General features: G+C 35.6%; 1 protein-coding gene across 6 annotated transcripts in view; it reads right to left on the bottom strand.

Annotated features, from left to right (window-relative positions):
• The window catches only part of PCGF5 (polycomb group ring finger 5), a 117,485-nt gene that overhangs the window by 33,120 nt on the left and 59,456 nt on the right, over positions 1 to 24,909 (bottom strand). For 5 of the 6 annotated variants that reach the window (XR_010024044.1, XM_063102201.1, XM_063102205.1 and 2 more), the window contains exons 2-6: positions 24,569 to 24,859; positions 8,564 to 8,660; positions 3,951 to 4,006; positions 3,779 to 3,838; positions 937 to 1,085 (exon numbers count right to left, since the gene is read on the bottom strand). Coding sequence is in view for 5 of the 6 variants with exons in the window: in XM_063102201.1 (XP_062958271.1) it covers positions 937 to 1,085; positions 3,779 to 3,838; positions 3,951 to 4,006; positions 8,564 to 8,660; positions 24,569 to 24,680 (474 nt within the window). In the remaining variant the exon portion in view is untranslated. The remainder of the gene's footprint in view (positions 1 to 936; positions 1,086 to 3,778; positions 3,839 to 3,950; positions 4,007 to 8,563; positions 8,661 to 24,568; positions 24,860 to 24,909) is intronic. The other variant, XM_063102204.1, reaches the window with a different exon arrangement.

Here is a 24,909-nt window from a genome sequence, read left to right as displayed (position 1 = left end):
TAAATGTATTAGTGAAAAATACAGCCCAATGGCTTACAGATTTACAAAGAAGTGAAAGAAAATTAGAGACAATGAACATAGGCATTTGAATAAAACCATGAAATACAAAGAGAGAGAAACAGTATCCTCAAAGGCTGATTAGGACAAAGTGACCAAAAATCTACTTAAGAGCTATGTATTGAATATTTGCAATAAAAATGGAAGTTGCTTACAATAAAAAAGCAGAAAAAATTATTTAAATAACACCATTGAAGATCAAAGAAAATCAATAAAAGCAAGTGGGGTGTTTTAAATTTTCTATAAAGATCCTTGAAAAAAAGGTTCAATTAGCAGATATAGAGGGAAACAGGATTAGAAACAGAGATTCTACAGTAAATAATCAAGAGTCTTCAAGGACTTTAAAAATTCACAGGCACTTTATGATATCCAATTTTACTTCAAAACCAATTGATCATATTATTCATAAAATATATTACCTATGACATGAAAAGCTTGTTGAGTTGTAAATAAAAATAGAGAAATAAAAGAGAAAATTAGAAGAGAATAAGTAAAATGGTTAGAGCCACTGCCTGACATGAAACGATCTGAGTCTGAGTTGCTTACCACATTTAAAAAAAGGGAGAAACAATGCATATGAACTCCCAACAGAGGTATAAAAGGAGGTGGAGAGAAGAAATAGAGGTGTAACTCTCGCATTAGCCACTAGGTGGTGGCATTGGCCCAGGATGTTCAGTTGTGGCTGGAAAAACAGGTGGCTGGAATAAGCAATTGCTTAAGGATTTGTAGGTATAGGACTGTCAGAGAATGGTATTCTATTTCATTATGTTAACAAAAGCTTTGAAAGCAAACAGTTTAAAGTATCAGAAAATTTGTCAACAAAGTATCAAGGATTTTCTATAAAATGATCAAAAAATACAACTGTACTTGTCCCCTCACCTTTACTACATTGTCCCCTGATTGTCCATTATTTCGTAAACAATCTAGACATATAGCAATTTGTGGGTCACTTCTGTGATAGTCTTTATCATCTTGATTTTCATCACCTTCTTCATCTACTTTAGGTTTGTCAGTTTTTGCCGTATCATCTGTATAATTTAAACAAAACTAAGTTACATAAAACTCAAAGTTGATTTTATGGTTAAGCAACAATACATCAATCATCAAAACAAAAATCAACTTTAAAAAACATTTCCTAACAGTTTTTGAAGAAGAGTAACTGAAAACTGTAATGTCTTTTAAATATTCTAACCAACTCAACAATGGAAATATTTTTTAAAAAAGCATCGGAGATATATTAACATAGCCTAAGACTTCTAAGTTCATTGGGACATCTAAATGAAAGACTGAACACTAGCTATATTTGGTCACTAAAATGAATGCAATTAGTGATTAGAACACTTTAGAAAGTGGACAAAAATATGAAAATACTTCTAAATTCTCTCCAAATATGTTCAAATTAAAAACTCACTTTTCAAATTATAAAATATTCTCTAACTTCTCAAAATTTCAAATTATTACATATTCATAAAATCGGCTCATGAAAAAAACGAGAATGAATTAGCTTTTTAACATATACGTAACTATGTAACATGCTAAAACCCCATTAAAGAAATTTGAATGGCATACGTTATAATAAATACAAATGTATTCAACCTATTACATATCTACAGCCTTTAAATAATGCAACTATTTTATTGATTCATTCACTTATTGAGTGCCTTTAACTATATGTTAAATATGCATTGTGCTAGTCCTGAGGAAACAATATTGAAACTACAGTGCTATCATCTTCACCCTCGTAGTGGTCAGGCTACAGAAGAAATACAGGCAAACCAGACAAATATAGGATGGGAGATGTAAAATGGACTATGTTGGCATATATAAAAGAGGCAGTAAACTGAAACTTTGAGAGTAGTTTAGAGATTCAGGGAAGATCTCCAGATGAAATATCTCTACACTAAAACTTGAAAAAATTAGCTAGCTAAGCATTATGCAGAAAAGTCCTACCAAAATGATAGGTTAGCTCCTCTTCAGTGACTGTAGTAAAAGCATTACAGATATGCCATAAAGGGGAAGTGGGTTCTTTTTTTCCCACATGCTTTCTTCTCTTTCTTCTCCATATTTATATAGAAGCCACATAGACAGGAGCTGTCTTTTATGAACCAAACTCCCAACTCCAAGAAAAGATCCAAATTCTCCACTCAAAATAAAGACCAAATATCATAAATGCTTTAAAAAGGGAGAAAAAATGGGAAAAGGGAGATAAAATTCATAAAGCAGGGTACCACCCTTTGCAATTCATACACTGCTTTGATACACAGTCATAGACTAAACCTATCATACAATTTTTGATGACAATCCAATAGGTTCCTGTCCTCCTGAATAGGCGAACACGGGAACATTTAATTAACTCTATATTATCTATATTTTTATTATATCGCTCCTGTCTAACTGCAATATACACTTGGGTAAAACAACCCTTTAGTTAACTCATTTTTTGTCAGGCTTAGCTTCTTTGCCCATTGTATTGTTAAAGATAAAAAATAGTCCCTTGCTACCTTATTCCAGCTGTCAAAATTATTCTCAAATCTTCCCCACTACAGGAAGAGAGCCCTGCACAGTTAAATTGAACTAATAAAACCATAATCCTCATTTTACAGAAGAAAAAGAAAGATAGCATTTTTTCTTCCATCTTAATGATGTGTAATTGACAATACTGTCATATTATGGGAAAACCAAGGCTGAAAAACTGAGATGACAAGTGAGCCTATAAGGACACACATAACTTCTTGAAGATTTCTGTGGTATTTAGGACTTCTTTAAATAAATCTCATACTAAAAAAACAATGGGAGAACAGTACTTACATATAACCTACTTTAAGTCCTCTCTAGATTACTTATAACTTCTGCAATGTAAATTTTATGTAAACAGTTGTTATGCCTTTCTGTGGATAATATACATACTAAAAGCCTTTTCTCTGCCCAGTATTATTTGCCACCTTGCTGAAATTATTATTAAAAATTACCCATTGCTGAGTCTGCTGGGACCCAGAGGAGAAATTTGGACACATAATATAGGTGATGGGAAAAATTCCCATAAGCACTCAGAAATATGTTAGATATTCAAGACATACACATTTTATTTTCTAAGCTCTACCTATGAGAACTTCATTCCAGAGTATCACAGCATAGCAGAATCCCCTGAACAGAATCTCAGCCACATCTCAGTTCCCTCTCCTATTAAAATATACAAAATAAAAAAAAAAAACCCATCACTGTTTAGTTACAAGCTATGACTATGCCTTACTGGAGCTTCTTTAGCTCTCTAGAAATGATTGCTATAATCATTTAGTCAGTTTTCTGTTTTATCTCCCTTTTTTCTTCCTCAATTCTAATTTCTTTTTTTTTTTTTTTTTTTTTTTTTTAAATTTTATTTTGTCGATATACATTGTAGCTGATTAATGCTCCCCATCACCAAAACCTCCCTCCCTTCTCCCTCCCCCCCTCCCCCCCAACAATGTCCTTTCTGTTTGCTTGTCGTATCAACTTCTCAATTCTAATTTCTTCTATTTACAATTACCTTCAACTGGAGTGACTACAGATTTACACATATTTACATAAAATCTCATGAAGAAAAAAAGGTTCATAATGTAAATAAAGACGTGCATAACTTTTGTGAAGGAGAAATCTGATCCTGAAGAGAGATATTAGTTCACCAAAGCTACAAAGAGCTGACCAATTTGAGATGCTGTTAGATACAGACATAAGAAAAAGTCACCTTGTCCATTTTCTTGAGGTTTATTTTTCTTCCAAAATTCAGATTCACGCTCAAGTTCTTCTAATTTAAAAGAAAAAAGAGTATAAAACCATAGGAACAGTCATAAAATCTTTAATAGAAATGTTGATTTCATAAAACACAAAAGTCTGCAAAAATCAAAAAAGCAACTTACGTTCTCGTAGTCCAGGGACCAGTTTAAATATAATTTCCTCTAATGTATTATCCAACCTTCGAAAGGGGGAAAGAAAAAAATATACTAACAATGAAGACATTGAAATCCACTATGTAAACAGTTTGAGATCTACATCTTATATGTATTATAAAATACACAACACACACAATTTTAGCACATCTACTACAGCAAACTCCTTTATACATGGAGCACACCTATTTCTAGCCTTCCCCAGTGGTAGATTAATTACAGAACTGGTTCCAGTCTCCAGCTCTCTCTATATCTATATCATTTTCAGCCTCTGAAAATGACTTTGAAATTCCTTCCTTGATTAAGGAATGGAGTCTATTTCCCCACCCTGAGAATATGGGTTGGCCTTGAAACATGCTTAAGCCAACAGAATGTGGCACGAGTGATACTGCTTAGTTCTGAGCTAAGTCTCAACAGGCATCCCATGCTTTATCCCTCTCTCTCTCTCAGAATTCTGCCACCATGTGAAGAAGCCTGGTGTACAAGACACCATGTAGAGGAGAGCCACGCTGCCCTGCTGAGGCCACCTTGGACAAGTCCACAGACAGCCTAACTGCCAATGTGTGACAGAACCCAGCGTAGATCAGCAAAGCAGCCTACCAAACATGCAGCTACACAAACAAGCCCAACTAAGACCACAGGAACCACTTAGTTAACCCATGGAATTGTGAAGAATAGTAAATGTTTATTGTTTCAAGCATTAATTTAGGAGTCGTCTGTTATACAGCATAGCTGATACACTCACTCTCAAAATCTCCAGCACAGATCTCGCCCTTTCCTATAACGGAAAGAACCTTCATTCCTCTCTTCTGAGAAATGTAGACTATTTAGTCATTCTATCTTCCTAGATAAAAAAAATTAAAATATTTATCTTGACATTTTTCTTGTTTCCCTTTCCTGCTGTATAACTCTTCCTTTTCATGGCTTTCATTTCTTCAATCCCCTTCTCTTGTCCCACAACACCCTCTTGCTTCATCTCCTTCATTCTGCTCAGCAGCATTACTCTTCTCTGACTACAAATGTGTGTGGGTCTCTAACATCTTAAAAAAACAAAAACCTTTACTTAACACATTGTCCTTCCAGGCTATCATTGTCCTTCATTATCTGTGGGGGATTGGTTCCAGGACACCCAGCCCCCATCGCAGATATCAAAATCTGTGGATGCTCAAGTCTCTTTAATGACAGAATATTTGCATATAACCTATGCATTCTCCTATATAACTTAAATCATCTCTAGATTACTGGTACCTAATACAATGTAAATTTTATGCAAATAGTTGTTATACTGTATTGTCTTTAATTTGTATTATTTTTCATTGTTGTATTGTTATTTTTATTGTTTTTTTTCCCTTGAATATTTTCTACTGGTGGTCGGATGAATCTGTGGATATGGAACCCGCAGATACAGAGGGCCAACTGTATTGTTTGTCAATCTTCTAACTGGAAAAAATTTGAAAGCATAATCTACATTAGTTCTGTCACATACTCTGTGTTGTACTTCCTTTTCTCTACTGAACTGTCAAAATCATCCATAATTTCCATACTGAACAGGTTTAAATTTTTTTCTTAGAATTAAAGTTTAAAATTTTTAAGGTTGTTTTTTAAATTTATTTTTCACCAATATTACTCTGTAGCAGTTTGACAATGTTGCCTAATACTACCTCCCTGAAAATTTCCTTTCCTGTTTTTTTTTTTGTGTCTATTCTTTCTTTGATCCTAAGTACTTTCCTTTTTCTAACTACTTCTAAATCTGAGTACTATCCATTTCTTTGTACTCTATACTCTTTGACATTTTCTATGGGCTACTTTCCTTGAGGATCTTATCCACTTTTGTGCCTTCAAAACTAACACTGCTTTAGGTTTTCATTGAAACTAAATTAAATTAGAAATTCCATCCATTCCTCAGTTGCAGTAGCAACATGGCAAGTACTTAACAGCCACATATGGCTGATGGCTACCATACAGGACAGCACAAATAGAGAGTGCCTGTTTTCCAGGCCTGCTGCGTAACTGTCCTATTCCTTCATCTCTCTCATGTTAGATTCCCCTCCCTCTTTCTTGATTATGTTCCAGCACATCCTCCAACAGCCTCCTGAGAAAGGGTAAGTAGGAAGCAAATTTTTTATTGTTACCTAATGAAGGAGCCTAATCCCCCTTATTTCTTGCTAACACAATCTGATTATGTTCTGCCAGCAATGTGTCCAGCCTCAGGAATAAGTCACGATTTGCTGAAACCCCACAACACACCTTTACCTAGGGGTTGTCATGTGACCTAGTTTGGGCCAATAAGAGGAAACTTTCTGGGGGAACCTTAAAGGTACTCCCCTCCTGGCCACCTTCTAGTCTCTTGGTGTACATAGGCCTCTTAGGTCTGCTCAACCATCACTACCATCAATCTCTTTTCTAGATTTCAATTTTTGCTGATATCACTTCTGCTACCAATTCTTCTCATCTTTTTAACAAGTATTTATTGAGAACCTATTATGTTCCAAGAGCTATCATAGGTGTCAAGGATACAGAGTTGTTCTTATTATCTCTGTCAGTTTGCATCTTAAAAAAAAAAAAAAAATTTCTTGGTAGTGATTTTAGTGGGATATCAGAAGGGGGAAAAAACCTCTATAAAAGGACAGAATTAGATGAACTGAAAAAACTGGAATACAGAGGGTACATTAAAGTATTATGTAAGATAATATTCTTATTCTTAGGAAATACACATTGAAGTATTTAATAGTAAGGGGGCCATGACATATGTAACTTGCCCTCAAATGGGTCAGAAAAAATAGATAAACGTTAACAATAGGCGGATAAAGACTATACAAGTGTTGCTTGTACTATTTTTATTTTTCTGACTTTTTGAAAGTTTGAAATGATTTCCAAATAAAAAGTTTAAAAATATATGATATCATACATTAGCCAAAGGATTAGATTTGATTAAATAGTGACTGGATTCATTCAGGTATCTAATGGTCAGAACCCAAGGACTAAGATAAGTTAATTGCCTTACAATGTAGTAAGTACTTTAAAATGGAGTAGGTAATAATTGTTTGTTACAGCTTTTGATTTAAAAAAAAATAAGAAAAAATTATTTGAGAGAAGAAGTTTGCTTTGCTCTCTGAATTATTTAAATCAGAGTTTCCTTACCTCAGCACTACTGACACTTTTGGCTGGATAACTTTTATTGTGAGCGGGCTATTCTGTGCATTGTGAGATCCTTAGCAGCATCCCTATCCCCTACCTACTAGATGCCAGCAGCACCCACCCAGACCTGACAATCAAAAATGTCTCCAGACAGTGCTGAAGGTATCCTGGAAAGGCAAAATCATCCCTGGTCAAGAAGCACTGATATAAATCCAACTAGCAGAAGCCCTGCTCAGAACTACAGTCCCCAGTAGACCAGTGATTCTAATATGTGCTAACATTTGAGAATTCTCAAATGTTAGCACATATTAGAATCACCTGGAGGGCTTGCTAAACTAAGCGGGCTCCAGCCCCACAATCTGATTCAGTAGGTCTGGGATGATGTCTGAGAAATGTCACTTCTAATAAGATACCAATGGTTTGGAGACCACACTGAAAAATCACTGGGCTAGACATGTACCTGTAGACAAATTACCCTAACTACAGGCACTAAATCTAGCGGGGGGAAGCCTGAAATGTAAGACTTGCAAATCCAGATTTGTAGAATGACAGCAAACCTCACACAGATTAAAGAGTTATAAGGGGTTTCAGAGAATATCTAGCTCTGCTTTTAGATATGTACTTCCCCACGATCACAGAGATTATGACCTGCATTAGGACTACAGTAAAAAACAGTGGGAAGAAAATGGGTCTAGTGGTAAGGGCCATAGCTGGGAAGTGATACTTGAGGTGTGCTGCAAGACCTTAGGTAAGTCATGTCACTTCTATGAATTTCAGTTTCCTAATCAGGTATAAAAGGGTCTGGATTATGATCTTGTAGACTACTTCCAGCTTTAAAAATATATAATTATACTGCAAGTTGAGTGGTAAGTAAATGGTAGTCTTTTAAAAAAATTAAGTTTTACATAAATGTTTATATACTCTTTTTTGAATATATGATACATTTTTTAAAATTAACAGTGCTTAGTCTGTTAGTTCTGCCCTCCTTCTACTACCATGCAGCTCAACAGAATGTAAAGAATATTAAAATACTGAAAATAACTGCAACTAAAGTCACTCTTAGAGCTTAAGAGAAAGTCATAATTTTAGAAATTCTTTTTTTGTTTGTTTGTTTGTTTTTTTTTTTGGTGACTGGCCAGTATGGGGATCCAAACCCTTGGTGTTACAAGGCTGCGCTCTAACCAACTGAGCTACCCAGCCAGCCCCTGAAAGTTATAATTTTAATTTGGAAATGTGTTTCTTAAATATTTAAGATGCAGAGCCTTATTTTTTAACTGTTAATAATATTTTAAAATGAAATAAAATGCTTTAAAATGAAAATCATAAAATTCATAAGACCTATATTAACTGAGTCACGACACCAAGAAACATTATGATGTATAATAGAAATTAGGAGCTTATACAATTTATCTAAATTACATGAACTGTAAAATACATTTCCTTACCTTAACATTTCTAATGGATTTGTCTCATGAACTTGGTTGCCACACCTTGGACAATCATTGCTATCTTCAAAGTGCTGGACAATACAAGTCTTACAGACTAAGAAGAAAGTAGATATTAGTTTAAAATGCATGATTTGAACTATCATTTTAAAGTTAAACTAAATGTAATTAGAAATAGTCCTTAAAAATTGCCTTACTACAGGTAGAATACTACTATTTAATCAAACTTCATAAAACCCTAATAAAACCCAACTGAAATGAAAGTCAACTACCACAATATAAAAAGTATATACTATTTTGCTTATTGTTTTTCTTAAATATATTCACAAACCAAATACTACTCTATGCATATTACTCTAAAAAAGCTGGTATATTTACATAAAGTTGGTTTTTCTCATTTAAATTAGGAGGACAGAGAAAGGTAAAAACTGGCAAGTCTGCATTTACTTCTTTTGCTAAAAATTTATCTGAATGTAACATAAATAGTTCTTAACAAAACTTTAGAGTTTTCAACATGTTTGGAGTACTTTTACTGGCAGGATGCTCCTGGAACAAACTCAGAGTTACAATGGAATTGCTGGCCTTTGCAGAGTATGGTGAGGCTGTGCTCACAGGTAGCATAATTCCAGGGAGCACAAGGTATTGGTAACAGTATATAGGTGGTATAAAAGTATGAGACATGAACTGGAAGGATGACTGAGAAATGGACAGAAATAGTTAAAATTTTAAACAAAGATTCTTAACAGAGACAATAGAAATATGATTTGTGGATTTTTGGCCACAAGCCTCTATAGCCCACATTTCCTCCAAATAATTCTAATCTCTCTGGCTATGAATTTCTCTCATCTTTTACCGAGGCTTCCATTATCAATTATGCCAACCATCTTGCCCCAAAACCGTATACATATTTACAGCACCTGAACTAAAAAATTTCAATCCAATTCCCTATCCTAATACCTCTCCCTCCCATTTTATTACTCTGTATAATCTGAAATTTTCACCTGGTATAGATTGGCTCCCCTAGTCCCCTTTTACAACTGCATTCCAAGCTACTTCATTTCCCCTCCTTATGACCCACGCCACCTAAAAGAAGTAAAAATTTATTTACATGATGGGTCAAGAGCAAATATTAAGATTCCTACCACTGACATTAGGTCTGAAAATTCAAATATATTACATACACTGGCCAGAGCAACATTTGAGCAGACTTTTCATTGGATGAGTGCACCTGAATCCCATACTCTCTACCCCTTTTCACCACTACATATAGCCATTAGGACAATGCCCTCTATACTACAATTCTCCCAAAATTTGGGTGAAAGTATCAGAAAAGTTTAAGAAAAAGCTTAGATATGAAAAGTTAGTTCAGTGCTATCATGTAGCCCATAACCTCCTCTGCCCCCCCTAATCTCTTGGCTCCAAAAGGGTTTCTAAATGTCTTTTTAGAAGTCAAAATAATCTTTGGGAAGAGAGGGCTGCCATGTTAAGCCAAGTTGAAGTGGAGGACAAAGAAGCTGAATTCTTTTAGAAGATTGCTAGTATCTGCTCTTTTCCCAGGCACACTACATAAGTCTCTAAAATTTGGGAAATAGGCAAAGAAGGACAGGTAAGAAACAAGAGTGAAGGTGTTTTACAAAGCCTGATCCTGACCTGGAGCTCTGATACTTCTGGTTCAAAATGTTTATCATACTCAACAAGGTGAGCAATCCCTGGTTGTCTACCAGCCTTAATCAAATAAAGAAGTACATAACATCCAAGGCACAAGTCCTCATCTGGGACAGCAAAAAGTAATAAGAGCAGGACCCTGTCCTCCCAATGGCAAAAATACTAATCCAGGTTGCTGATGAAAGAGATGTAAGGCTCAAGCATCTGAAGGTGCACACAGTTTTAAGAATAAGCCTAGGCTAACTGCTCAAGGCCAAAGGAGCACCAGTACCCAAGAACACTGATAGGAAATACTAATCTATAGCCTAGATACGGACTGTCCAATATGGTAGTCACCAGCTGATGTGACTACTGAGCATTGAAATGTGGCTAGTTTAAGTTGAGATGTGCTGTATTTGTAAAATACACACTAGATTTCAAAAACTTAGCATAAGCAAACAGATATGAGGTTGTTGGGAGGGAGGGGGAAAAGGGAGGAGGGAGGGAGGTTTTGGTAATGGGCCACAATAATCAACCACATTGTATATTGACAAAATAAAATAAAATTAGTTTTAAAAAAGCATAAAATCGTAATGATTTTTTAACATTAATTACATGCTGAAATGCAAATATTTTAGCTATATTGGGCTAAATATATTAAAATTAATTTCAGTTGTTTTTTTCTTTAATGTGGCTACTAGGAAAATTTTAAATTACACATGTGGTTCACATTTTATTTCTACTGGAGAGCGCTGTTGTAGATGGAGACAGAAAACCTCATCAAGAGATGAATTTATTTTCATACCAACATTCGAGATACAGTATCTTATTCCACTTTTGCAGATGAACAAATTTTGATAGGCCAGATCACGTGCCTACTCTGGTGAATGGCAGCACAGAGAGTTAAATCCAGGTTTTCTGATATAAATTTTAAAAAAAAATTTTTTCAGAGACTAAGACCAAACACTGTTTAATTAAATTTTTTTTCAGATAGTTTTAGAAAAAGGAAAATTTAAGATGTTGAACAATGTACTGTTCTTACTCTAGTTTTCTTTTCTTTCTTGTTCAGATGATTCAGTGGTGGTTGTCGTCACTGTCATCTTTATCATCAATATTATCATAACATAAAGGGTTTATGTACCAGGAATTGTCCTAAATGTATACATACATTCAATATACATGTGTGTGAAAATATGTCCTAATAAACATGTATTTAATTCAATACAATTTAATAATTTAATCTTTACTACAACCCTATTAATTAGGTAGCATTATCAGGCCTCTTACAGGTGAAGAAAATAGAGAAAACTTCACCAAGCTGCCTAAAATAATGAAACCAGTAAGTGGTTAAAGTCAGCATTTGAATCCAGAGTCTATTTTTGTAATCAATGCATGTATATGATAAATTTTCTTTTAATTTTACCATCTACACTATATAGAAAAAGAATGCCTTACCCCTTATTTTGGAAGCCTTAGTTACGTCTACTTGCATTATTAGTTCTCCTTTTAAACTGCATTATTTTGCACAAATAGCTGTCTTAAGAAGCTTGGTTCTTTAAAAAATCTCTAGAAAACACATCTCCCACATGGCTTTTAAAAGTTGTTAAGTAAAGTAAACCTTACATAAATTAGAACTTGAGAAAATCCAGACCAGTAGTTCAGTGAAACTGAAAAAAGTAAAATGAAAATTTGGTTTCCCTTAGATAATTTAAAAACTTCCCATCACTACAAAACTGACCCTTGATTCTTAGTTTATAATTTGAAGTCTATACTAGCAGTAAAGCACATTTATAAAATATCTTAAAGATTTAATGCCAAGTTCTCTAACTGCTCAGCTGCTATACTGGTTAGCTCAAGTGGTCCAAGAATGACTTTAAAAGGGTGCTAGCCTATGATAAAGACTATGTATGGAGACCAACTAGAATCTTCAATTCTTACCAGCCACTCTACGAACAGATATTATAACCACAAGAAACACCTGGGTCAGAAAAGGAGTTAGGCTCACCAAAGATACCCCAGTTGGAAAAACACTTAAATAACAAGAGCTAACATTTACTGAGCACTAACCAAATACCAGGTTCTGGACTCAGAGATTTGTACGGATTATATAGTATGGACTGTTACCATCCCCCTTTGGCAAATTAGGAATGCAGAAGTGGAGGGCCTGAGCAGGCTGCCCACAGTTGCCCAGCTGTGCAGCAGAGATGGCATCCATCCCTGAGCTGTGTAGCTCCAGTCTAAAATCCAAACCACTATGCAATGTGTCTTAAAATGAACATTTGGGGCCGGCCCATGGCTCACTCGGGAGAGTGCGGTGCTAATAACACCAAGGCCCCGGGTTCGGATCCCATATACGGATGGCCGGTTCGCTCACTGGGCGAGCGTGGTGCTGACCACACCAAGTCAAGGGTTAAGATCCCCTTACTGGTCATCTTTTTAAAAAAAAAAAAAAAAAATGAACATTTGGTCCTGAGCATCCGGCTTTGATATCTTTAATTGATCTTTATATTTAGCTCATCACACACATTATTAAACTTCTGCCTAAAGCTTACTAAGTGAATTCCTTTCTTTTACCATTTCTTAGATTTGAACTAGGCTGCTGTACAAATTAACAGAGAAATGGTCATTGTGTCATCCAAAGCAGTGGTTCTCAAATTTGGATGGGCATCATAATCACCAATAAGTTTTTTTAAAGAATAGACTCGCAGGCTCCATTCCAGACCAATTAAATCAGAATATCTAGGAAATTAGCACCAGGACTCTAACTCTGCAAATAACTTTCACTGATGCAGCCAAATGATAACTGGGGAACACTGGCCAAGGGGAAGCCAGGAGCTGGTCACAAAAACCTTACTGTCTGGTACCTTTGTTAGGGTTGCCATATTCCAGGATTTGGCTCTCTGCTAAGCCATAATCAGAAGTCAATTTATTATCACCATCAAGAAATCACCGTCACAGGACAAAACGTAAGAAGAATATGTGACTAATGTATTCTCTCCCTATAATGCAGATCTACATGAGAAAACAATTTAGTAAAGCATAGTTGTTCCAAGTCATTCTGAGGCAGACTGCCTGGATCTGAATCCCATTTATGTCATTAGATAAATAATTTGTGTGCTTTGGTGTACAAAGAAGATAACTAAGATTCCTATTTCACATTGTTCATGCAAGGATTAAATGAGATAATATACATAAAATTTACTGGTTTACAATATCTGGTAACATATAAATATTGAAAAAATGTGAGCTGTTACTATAATTACATTGCTGATAATTACATTGCTGGATGAGCATATAATCGTGAGAAAGAATCAGCATCAGAATATTGAACAGCATCAGACTATGATTAAATTGATGCACCTATCTTAGATAATAGCTTATCTTGCTAATGGAACTTGAAATGTCTATCATTTATTGGCATTAATTCCCTGAAGCCATTTCCATCCTAGGGATAGTTTTGCAACTCAGGTATGATGTTTAAGACATATTGTTTCACCTGAATGGGGACTATCTTTGCATGCAGAACACTTTTTCTGGGGTGGGCTGCAGTGTGTGTTCAAGATTGACCAACACTTCTATATTATGCATTATTACTTAACTTCATGTTTAATTCAATTCCAGTACAGCTCTACTGGTCTAGAAACTATTTTGTTCTGTCTCTCCTTGATCACTTTTGCATATACCTGCTCTCATATACTATTATATGTTGATTTCATAGTTGAGCTATTAAAGAGCTATCCTACTTCCTTGTAAGTTCTTGGAGGTATCTCCACAAAAGGTAAAAGGCCATTTGTTGTTGCTATCTTGGATGCATGGTCCACCCACATCTCTTATGCATCACAGAGAACTAGCTTCCCAGCTTTGATGGCACAAAGGAAATCTACACAAACTTCTCTTCTTGAGCACTAATTCTGGTATCACTGATAATAAAACAACAGCTTTTTCTCTCAGTCCTTGGTGTTTTCATCAGTGATTCTGTTTATTAAAACTGACCAAAGACTGACTTCCTTTGTTAAAGTCACCTGATTGTGTGACTGGTCTTATGTCAACTTAGATGTATGTTTTTTCCCTCCTTTCTAAAGGACTTCATTCTCTTTATGTGCCCGTCTTGGTAACATTCATTTTATAAACATTTTTGTCTTACAGACTTTATCCATTACCTGCTTCACTTATAAGAGTTCATAAATAAACTATGGTCAAGTGCAAAGAAAAGAGGCATCAGTTACCTACTTTTGATACATATTCTCATGTATGAAACACCAATTAAAAAAAAAAAAAAAAGTCCAGAATAGCTGTAATATGCTTCCAAGAGGCAGTATTTCCTTGTTTTACTTACATGAGGAACTAATCAATATCTTTCTCTTATATTGTTGTTTATGACACTTTTTTTTTCAAGGGCCTACATGAGTTGCAATTTCATGGAGAACACTAAGGATAGTATTATTTTGAACTGAGCAGAATGTTTTATTCTTTTTTTTGCTAAGATACAGGAACAGGCAGCAAAGCAGAACTTGTTGAACGAGGTCAGGACAGAGTCTAGAGATTTAAGCATAATCTGGAGGATTCTAGACTGAGGAGGCAGGAGATCTTGAAAGGTCTAGGAGGGCAGGAAAAGTTTACCCCACTTTGGTAGGCTGGTTTACGGAGTCAAGTGGGACTCCAAGGTCAGAGCAGAGTCTGGTAGCTGCTTACTGAGTGCTGCGATGCCCTCATTCCCCTCCTTACCAATATAAATTCCATGATCAATCACAATAATCACTTACTCACACATACCCTTGACAGCTCTGTTTTTCTCTACTTTGACTCTCCTACCCTACCCCTCTTTTCTTTGATCATATGTACTTGCTTAGCTAAACTACAATCCTGGCTAAAACTAACTCTCTACATACTGTTTCTACAAGATTACAGCTGAACATCATGGGAGAAAAACATACAGCCATACTGATTGGTCTCTCACCTTAAATTCATGATCATGAATTTCAAATGGGTCCTTCATCTGCCAGGCAGTCATACTCAATGCCCAAGTCCATTATGCTCCTTGCCAGTACTTCATACCTTCTCCTCTTTCCTCAAACCCCCAACATATCCTCCTCCATTCTCACTCTCCATGAGGACCTCACTTCCTATTTTACTGAAAACAAAAGAGAAAAAAAAAAAAAAAACTGAAGCAAAGAGAAAAGAACTTGCACCACACCTACTCACCTACTGGCATCTATACTTTATGCTCTTGCCTGTTTCCAGAACTCTCACTTATCTATCTAAAGCCAATCTCTGCCCTGTGCACTAGATTTCCTCACCATGATTTACCTAAGAACATTGCTCCAGTAATTCCCCTTTCACCTATATAAATTTTTTTGACATCTACTGAATATTCTTGTTAACATTCAAACATATTATTTCCTCAGCTTAAAACAAAAACTACTTCTGTTGACTCTATTTCCCTTGTCAGCAATCACTCCATTTCTCTGCTCTCTTTTGCAGTAAAATGCCTTGAACGAGCTACCTTTACTCACTCTCCGCAATTCCTCTTCCCATTCTTTTTTCACCCTTTCCCTGCCTTTATTAAGATTAAATACTTACATATTCATAATGATCAAAACCAGGAAATTAAAAATTTTCCATCCTCTTACACCTATCAGACTTTTGCTCCTACCATTCCATTGAAACTGTTCTTGACAAGATCACCCATGACCTACCCATTGCTAAATCTAGTGGTCTGTTCTCTGACCCATCTTACTCAACACATCTGATACAGTGGATGCCTCGTCCTCAACACTGTGTCTTTACTTTGCCTCCCAGCACCCCACTCTTTCCATTTTCCTCCTATCTCATTGGCTCCTCCTTTTCTTCTTGGTGGGTTAATGCTGCAATGCTCCAGGGCTCAGTTCTTGGTCCTCTTCTCTTATCTTTCCGTATACTCACTCCTTTTGTGCTTTCATTGTTTAAATATGATCTATGCTTTTGATCTCCAGACTCATAGCCAACTCCCAACCAGACGTCTCTATTTGGATATGTCATTCAATTTCCAAAAAATAACCTCCTGATGTTCTACTCTCAGCCTTTCTTTTCCTATATCATTTAATGACATCTTTATCCTTCTAGTTTCTCAGGCCAAAAATCTTGAATATGTCCTCGACTCCTTTTTCTTTTCATGACCCACATACAATTCATTAGCAAATACGGTTCTATCTTCAAAATATATTCAGAATCTGACCACTTTTTACCACCACCTTGGTGCAAACCATCAACCATCTCCCACCTGAATTACTGCAGTAGTCTCCTACCAGGTTTATTTTCAACACAGCAGTCTAAGTGATTCTTTTAAAGATAAATCAGATCATGTTATTCCTCTACTCAAAACTCTGCCTGAAATAGGTCTTCATTTTTCTCCAAGTAAAAGCCAAAATCCTTAAAATGGCCCTATAAGAACATGTACTGTGCTGGCGGCCCACTCCCAACCCCATCACTTACTTCTGTCCAGCCACACTGGCCTCAAGCACACTCCTGACTTAGAGCCTTCTTGCTGTTCCCTTTATCTGAAACACTCTTCCCTCAAGTATCTGACTGAATAACTCCTTTACTTATTTACTCAAATGTCACTTTATTAATGAAGGCTACACTGAACGCAGGCTTATTTTAAATTGTAACACCTCCTTGACTCCCCAATCACCCTTACCCAGCTGGACTTACTCTTTTTCTACAGCATTTTATCACCTTCTAATATACACTTTTGATTTCCTTATTGCCTACCAGGTTGCCTGATGTATTCCAAGTGCCTAGAATAGAACCTGGAAGAGGAAATGCTAAGTAAATATTTATGGAATAAATGAGGACACAAGGGTTAGGAATACTAAAGGGAGCCAAGATTCTAGGGCCCACAAGTGTATATTACTGTGGTTAAGTCAGGAAGAAGCCTACATGTTCAACTAAAGCAAGGGAAGAGATTCTGAACTTACTAGTAATTTTTTTTTGAAAACTGAAATGAGTTAATTCAACATAAGCTAAAATCTAAAACTGACCATTTTCTATTAATTGAGTAAAGGTATGACAGTGGTTGAGTATTCTGAGAAAATACTGTATAGCTTTGCTCACTGGTTTTAAAATTTTTGACACAGTATAATAGTCTGGTAAAAACCAGTACATATAAAACATCAGTAGCTGTGAAAAGTCTTCAAAGTATCCAAATAAAAATTATCTTTTGTCTTTTCTACAAGGTTACACTGTACTTGTTCATAATGCTTAAATTCAACCTCTGTGCTAGGCTCTTAAACATACCTGTATACTGACTATGATTTCTAGCCCTGAATACTTTTATATTTTGGTTATATACTTTTTCTCAATCAGATATTGATATCAGTTCCAACTCATTCGGACCTAGATATAATTTATTCTCAGAAGTCAATATAGAAGATAATTTTATTTTTTAATTTGTTATTTCCTAGCTTGTCCTTTAATGTCTGCTATGATGCTTTGCTCGACTGTTTAAACATTCCTTACTATCTAATGCATTGTTTTAAAAGCTAAAAAAACCCTATACATAATATAGTTCTTCAATATTACTACTAATAATTGATGACACCTAGATTGTTTAAGACCTATAATTATTTCTTATTTAAGAAAAAGTCATCAAAATGAACACTACAATCACTTTCATGAGTGAATGACCAGTGTCTGCCAAAATACTATTTAAAGCATACAACATCAGTATACCAATGATCTCATTCTAGTACAACCTAAAAAAATATTATATTTGCACCTACTGAGACAATTAATATAATTTCTATTTAGGCCTTAAATTTTTATTCTAAAATGGGGTTTTTTTTCTTCTCTAAAAATAAAAAATTTTATAAAAAATACATTATTGGAAAGTTCAATTATACCTTTTTTATTAACTGTAATGGCTATTTATTTAGATCTTGATTGGGTATATAATAACATTTATGGAGTCAGGAAAATAGTTACAAGAGATTTATTTTATATATACATATATATTCTAAATTAACATGTTGCTTAAAGAAATTTTAGAAAAGAAAGCTAAGCAGAAAGAAGAAAAAAAAAATTAGGGAAATGTCATAATGTATTGTGCAGATGTGCCTGAGTCAGATACCCAAGGTTCAGAATCCCGGGTATATTATTTAACCTTTCTCAATCTTGTCTCTGTGAAAAAATTTTGGATAAGAATCTGAAATACTTTCCCCTCAAAACTTTTCATAGTTTGCTCCTTCTTATTATTTTGGTCTCTGCTCAAATGGCAATTCCCAAGAGAGATTTTTCTGTTTTATTTTTTCTCATAGCATTTGTTATACACAGAACCTGAATTACATTCTTTCTTATTCTCTCTCTCTCTTATTAGAACTTATTTTCTAGGAGGGCACAGAATATACCTGTCATGTTTATTGCTGTGTTCCCAGTGACTAGAACAATGACTGGCACATGCCGGTGCTAATAAACATTTGTTGAATGATTAAATAATACAAGCTAACTAGAAGGGCTCTTGGTTAGATTAAGTAAGACAATGAATGTAAAGTTCATGACCCCATATGATACAAACATTCAATAAATAATAGTTACTATTTTAATCTTTTATTGGTATTTATTTTAATTAGTGTACGATGAGACGCTATTATTAAAAATGTCTGGTCCAGGGCAGTACTTCTGAAATTTCAGTGTACCACAGAATAACCTGGAGGGCTTGTTATTACAGATTTTCTGGGCTTCTCCCCAGAGATTCTGATACAGTAGGTCCTTGGTAAAGCCCAATAATTTACACTTCTAATAAGTTCCCAAGTGATGTTGCTGCTGGTGGATGCTGCTAGTATGAAGACTGCACTGCGAGGAGCAAATGTATGTAGCATAAAAATTTTAAACATTGACTATCGAAGTATCATGAGTTCTCTGTACCTTAATTAAGTACTTGTGTACTTACGATACTTGTCCAAAAACAATTAATGGTTGCTAGCACTTAAATTTTGCCATCTTATGATTTAGTCCTTCATTCTTACATATTACCACATGAAATCACCAAGTCTCTTAATTGTCACAATAACTACATTTAATTATCAATTAACCTTCTCCTTTGTATAAGGTAACAAGTAAGTACAACAATGTGTTTTTCCAAAAGATTCATTCTTAGGTAAGGGACTACTGCCATAATCTGAAGAGGCAGAAAGAAGAAAGCTTTCCTTTCCTGTACTACTACAGAATTTTAAGTTATAAACACCCCCTTTTTTTTGAGGAAAGAATCATTGGATTCTTAAAGGGGCCTGTGACTACAAAAGGGTAAAGATCTGATGCAATGCATTCATCACATTTGACCTGCTGGAACAAAGCTCCTTTGTCCTTAGTTTAAGTAAAAAGTCTTTTAAGTCAACAACCTATACAACCACCAGCAAATACACTCTAAGCAGCTTCAAAAAGTTCCTCAGGACCTCAGTGCAAGAGATGGAGCATCCTCATCCCTTTATCTAGGACCATCAATATCTAGTCCCCAGTCCAGTCTCTTACTCTTCCTACCTAAAGACCCACACAATGCCTGTGTAGATTCTAGAAGACAGTTTTTCTAAATTCCTAATCAACATTGTCTAAGTGCCTTTCAAGTTACCTATCACTGCATTTGAATCTTTGAAAGGAAAAACACACAATAAAATAATCAACTTATTAGCCATTGATTTATGAGTTTAAGCTTTTTGAGTATTCAAGTACTAGGTACTAAGGAGACACAACCCAAATTTGTCTATGGTGACAGGTGGGTGGCACATCTTGGGCTGAGTTTTAAAGGATGAGTAACTGCTAGCTGGCACATAGGAGAAGTGGTTCATTCTAAGTAGAGCCAACAGCTGAACCAAGTATCTGCACATGTGTGTATTAGGTGGTGAGGGAGAAAGAAGGCAGAAACCAGTCACAGCAAAGAAGCTTTAATTTATCCTGAGGGCAATAGGGTACCTATAGAAAATGTTGGGGTAGGCTAAAGAGTGGCAGTGATAAAGACAGTAAACTATTTTTAATTAATGCCACTCTGACACAGGTTAAAAATGTGCTGCAGTACCTTTGGTGAGAAGTAATGAGGGCCTGATCAAGAACAGTAGCAAGGGGATAGAATTGAAGAGATAGATTTGAGAAATATTAAAGAGAGAAATTAGACAGGACTTTGTCATAGTTTTGATAGTGAGAGTAAAGGAGTCAACCATGCAGCATATTTCTTGGACAAGTGAGTGTTGGCATCCCATTCATTCATTCCTAGACATGCTGAGTTCCAGGTGGCTTTAGGACATCTAAGTGGACATCCAGTAGGATTCCGAAGCTGAGAGAAAGATCTGAGCGAGAAATAAAGATCTAGGAGACATCAGCACAGGTAGCTGAAGTCTCAGAGTAGACGAGTTCACACAGAAAAGAAAAAGATACATCCAAATACATGTGTTGGAAATTTCTTCTTGACTTATGAGAAGTTTCTCAATAGAGTCTAAGTTCCAAATTTATCTTATTTACCACTCCACTCCCAGTGTCTAGTAAAGTGCCTCACATCTATTTATTTATTTTAAACAACCCAATAATTATTTCTGTGAACACAGTTATCTCCTTAGGTTTGTCAGGTTATTAAAATGATCTCACAGACATGTAACCATGGTTAATAAAGATTTAGTTCATCTAGCATTAAGTGATCATTTAAAGCTAAAACTCAGTTTTTGAAAATTTTAATCAATTTTTAAATTTTATCTATTTGTCAAAAATCCGTGGCCTACTGAAGGGAAGTGGTATTAGTAGGTGAAGTATGAGAATACCAGAGATGTGTTTTTTATGACCCATTTTTTGCATTTCCTTGCCAGAAGCCTGGGACACATGTTGCCCCCCTATCTCTGCCTCCCCCTTTCTCTTTCTTCCACATAGCTGGAGGGCTTCAGTCAGCCATCCCACTCACCCTTTGGCCCTTCCTTCTATATCCACAGGGCAGCCAGACATCATTAGCTCGGGAATTTCTCTATGGGAGGAGAATGGGAGAGTAGCAACCTATCTGGTCTGAGGAGGTGAGAGGAAGAGTTGAAATGCATTTGTACAGTAATTTGGAAGAAGACTGAAGTAACTTTGTTCATCCATGTCAAAGCAGGGAGAGCTACTAATGATCCCTATCACCCACCCCAATGCAGCCCTCTGCACCTCCGCTGAAGCCAGGCCCAGAGGCTACTGTCCTCGTTCGAGAAGGCCTAGGGCTTGTGGCTTTTGGAATTTCAGAAAAAATTCTAGTCCTTCTTTTGCACTCCATTCTCCTCCAATATCCTGACGGATACCTGCTATTATATCACCCTGCGCCATTATCTTCATTGCATTTATCATCGGCATCTGAATTTATCTTATACATTTCTTAACTTGATTACTCTTTCTTCACTTGCGCGAATAGTCCAGAGAGCAGATTCCATATCTGGTTTTGCTCACCAATAATCAAGCTTCATTTATATATTTCAAACTTGAATAGTAAGAACAACATCTTATATTTTCTTATGAGTTTTCATAATAAGTACTAGTGCTTAATCATTCTTAACTTATTCTTTACTGATAATACCATAAGATAGTAGTCTTTGTGAAAAGTTATTTTAATAAGATATTCTTTTTATAGGACTAATCAAGATCTAAAATATTATGGGGTACCACAATATTTTATACCACAATATTACTTAACATTTCTCACTTTCTACCTTTCCCATTTGGCCAGTTTGCTTAATTTTATCACAAATTACAGTACCACAATATCTGTCCTATATTATACATGAGAAAACCTGGTAGAAGAGACAAAACTCAGTATCACCACACATTAAAAACCCAATCAATGGCTGAGGAACACTGCTTTGTGGTACTATTTATGTTATCAGTACAAATAAGGGGACACTTTGCAAGTGGGATAGTTTTTGCCCATAAGCCTCCATACAAATACAAACAACAACAACAAAAAATAGAAATCCAAGGAGTTGAGAGTGCATAAAGATTAGTGATATATAATCCTCAGATCTCCGCAGACACTGGGTTGAATACCTGATGCCCTCATTTACTCAACTGTTCTGTGTTTTCCATTGATGATAAAGGCCACATTTGTGATTTAGCATTGCATTTAATCACACTTCTGCCATGTTCATTCTCTCTCATTAAGGGGCTTGATGACTGCCATGGGATCTTTCAGGCCAGAATGACTTGTGCAGTTAAGCTGTCATTTACCCCTTTGGGCTTTAAATTGCTGCTGAGAACATAAAAAAATAATCTTTGCTTATAAACTAATTGTTTGTACTTTTAGAATCTTTTGTTTTTCCTCAGGAAAAAGTGACATTTAAATTGGGATTTCATCATGACCCAAAGAAAAATTTCTTCTGGAAGACATATGTAAAATTGTAGTATATAGACAGAAACTGGAGAACTTGTGCCTTCTTCTCATCTTCCAGAGTTGGTAGTTTTTGATACAAAACAATGTGCAAATGTTAGAAAAAACAACACAAAACAGATTGAGGACCATGTCCAGGTACCACGCCTGGTGCAATGGGAAACACGGAAGTATAGGATGAGTCCCCACTCTAGAGTAGCCACTTCTATTGACTCTTCCTCCAAAATACATCCACAATCCAACCACCCTTCACCATGTCCATCTCACATCTTATTACCTTGACTGATATAATCTTTTAGCTGACCTACAGTGATACCCTTCTGACTGATTTGCTGTTCTTTCAGCCTGCCAAGCATATTCCCACTTCAAGTCTCTTGCTCTTCCCTCTGCCTAGAATGCTCTTTCTATATATCCACAGAACTCAATCCCTTCAAGTTTCTGCTCAAATGTCATCATATCAAAAAGGCTGTCCCTGACACTCTATATAAAACAACCTCATCTCTCCTATCTACAATCTTGCTTTGTTACTCTTCATAGCATTTATCACTAACATGGTATATATTTATTATTAGTTTCCCCACTAGAATGTAAACTTCTTGAGCAGAGATTTTTGACTGTCTTTTACACTGCTATAACTTCTGTGCCAAGACCTGTTAATTATTAACTATTCAATTTAAATAACAACACTAGGCAAGAGCAAATTAATCATAAAAGACAGTTCATAGTAAATTGGTAATTGGACAGCATGGGCCAGTAATATTCCAAAGGATTATAAGTTAGCATCACGTGGGGAGATTTTCCAACATACACAAGCCCAGACCTTGCCACAAGACCCCCCATATTTCCACAGGTAGGGTCCTGAGCATGTGATATTTAAACAACTTCCCAAGCGATTCTATATTTTTTATTATGGGAAAATATATGTAACAAAATTTGCCATTGAAACCATTTCCAGGTGATTCTATTTTGCAGCACTGTTTAAAACTACTGGTATGATACGTCAGTTCAGCAGAGAGAAAATACCTAAAAGAGAAGATTTACTTAAAAATAAAAAAGCACCATGTAATATTAGACACAGCACAGGCTTTGGAGTTGAATACAGGTCCACCACTCATTAGCTGTGAGACTGGACAAGTTATTTAACTCTTAGTTTCCACACCCATAAAAAGAAGATAACCTCCATACCCTCTCTCTGTACTGCCCCCGCCCTCATCCACTCCAAAGTGCTCCAAGGTTATTATAAAGCTCAAATGAAACCAAGTATGTAAAATATCTACTTTGGTGCACATAATAGGCCTTAAACAAGAACTTACTAGAATTACTTTCAGTGAAATAAGAAAAAGAAACTGTACTGGCAGAAACACAAAAGGTATGTGTAAACATGGCATAAATGGGTATAAAAATGTCTTTTTCTTCTGATGAGACAAGTGAGAATGATACTTGTTAGGCGTTCCATGGATATGATATCAGAAGAGTGATTCTCAACCTTGAGCATGCTTCAGAATCACCTGGAGGGCTTATTAAAACACAAATTGCTGGTCCCACTCCCAGAGCTTCTGATTCAGTAAGTCTACGATGGGGCCTGATAAAATGCATTTCTAACAAGTTCCCAGGTGACGTTGACACTGATGCTGTTGGTCTAGGAATCATTAAAGTATGTATATCCTAACAAAACCTGAACAGATTAATTCCTTCAATATAACTTTTTAAGAATAAAAAACCAGAAATAGTTCACTTTTAAAAAACTATCACTGATAATACGCTCATTTTTAGAACATTTTACAATCTGACAAAAGTCAACTACTGACATTCAAATAACAGAAAAACTTCATGCCACTGGTATCCCAATGACAAATACTTCTGAAAACTAATTCAAAATTAAGATAATTCTTACAATACTCATTTTTTTAAAGTTAAAATCTAGATAAAAACAAAACACAGTATTTTAAAATGAACAAACATAGGAACAACTTTTGATGAGTAGATAACATAATACTTACAGGTATGGAGGCATTCTGTCACTGTAGTTGGCTTGATCAGATACCCTTTACAGATATAGCAGGTAATGTAAGGATTGAAATCTTTCACCAAGTGTTTCCTTTGCGTAGCCATTTGTGGTTAGCTAAGACTGCCTTTAGTAGTTCAAGCAAAGAGGAGAACTAAGTGGATGAAAGTCTGATCCCAGGAGCTGGTGTGGTGTTCCCAGATGTCCTGAGGCATGAGAACTAACATCCAGATTTATCATCAGATCACCAATCATCACTCCTTTTGGTAGTTCTGCTTTCCCATATCTGTTTCGAAAATCATTTTAAAAAGATGAGAGAAAAAAGGTGTCAAATTC

Source organism: Cynocephalus volans, chromosome 7, assembly GCF_027409185.1.
Source record: "Cynocephalus volans isolate mCynVol1 chromosome 7, mCynVol1.pri, whole genome shotgun sequence".
NCBI lineage: Eukaryota > Metazoa > Chordata > Mammalia > Dermoptera > Cynocephalidae > Cynocephalus > Cynocephalus volans.
This window is presented reverse-complemented; position numbering and strand designations above follow the sequence as displayed.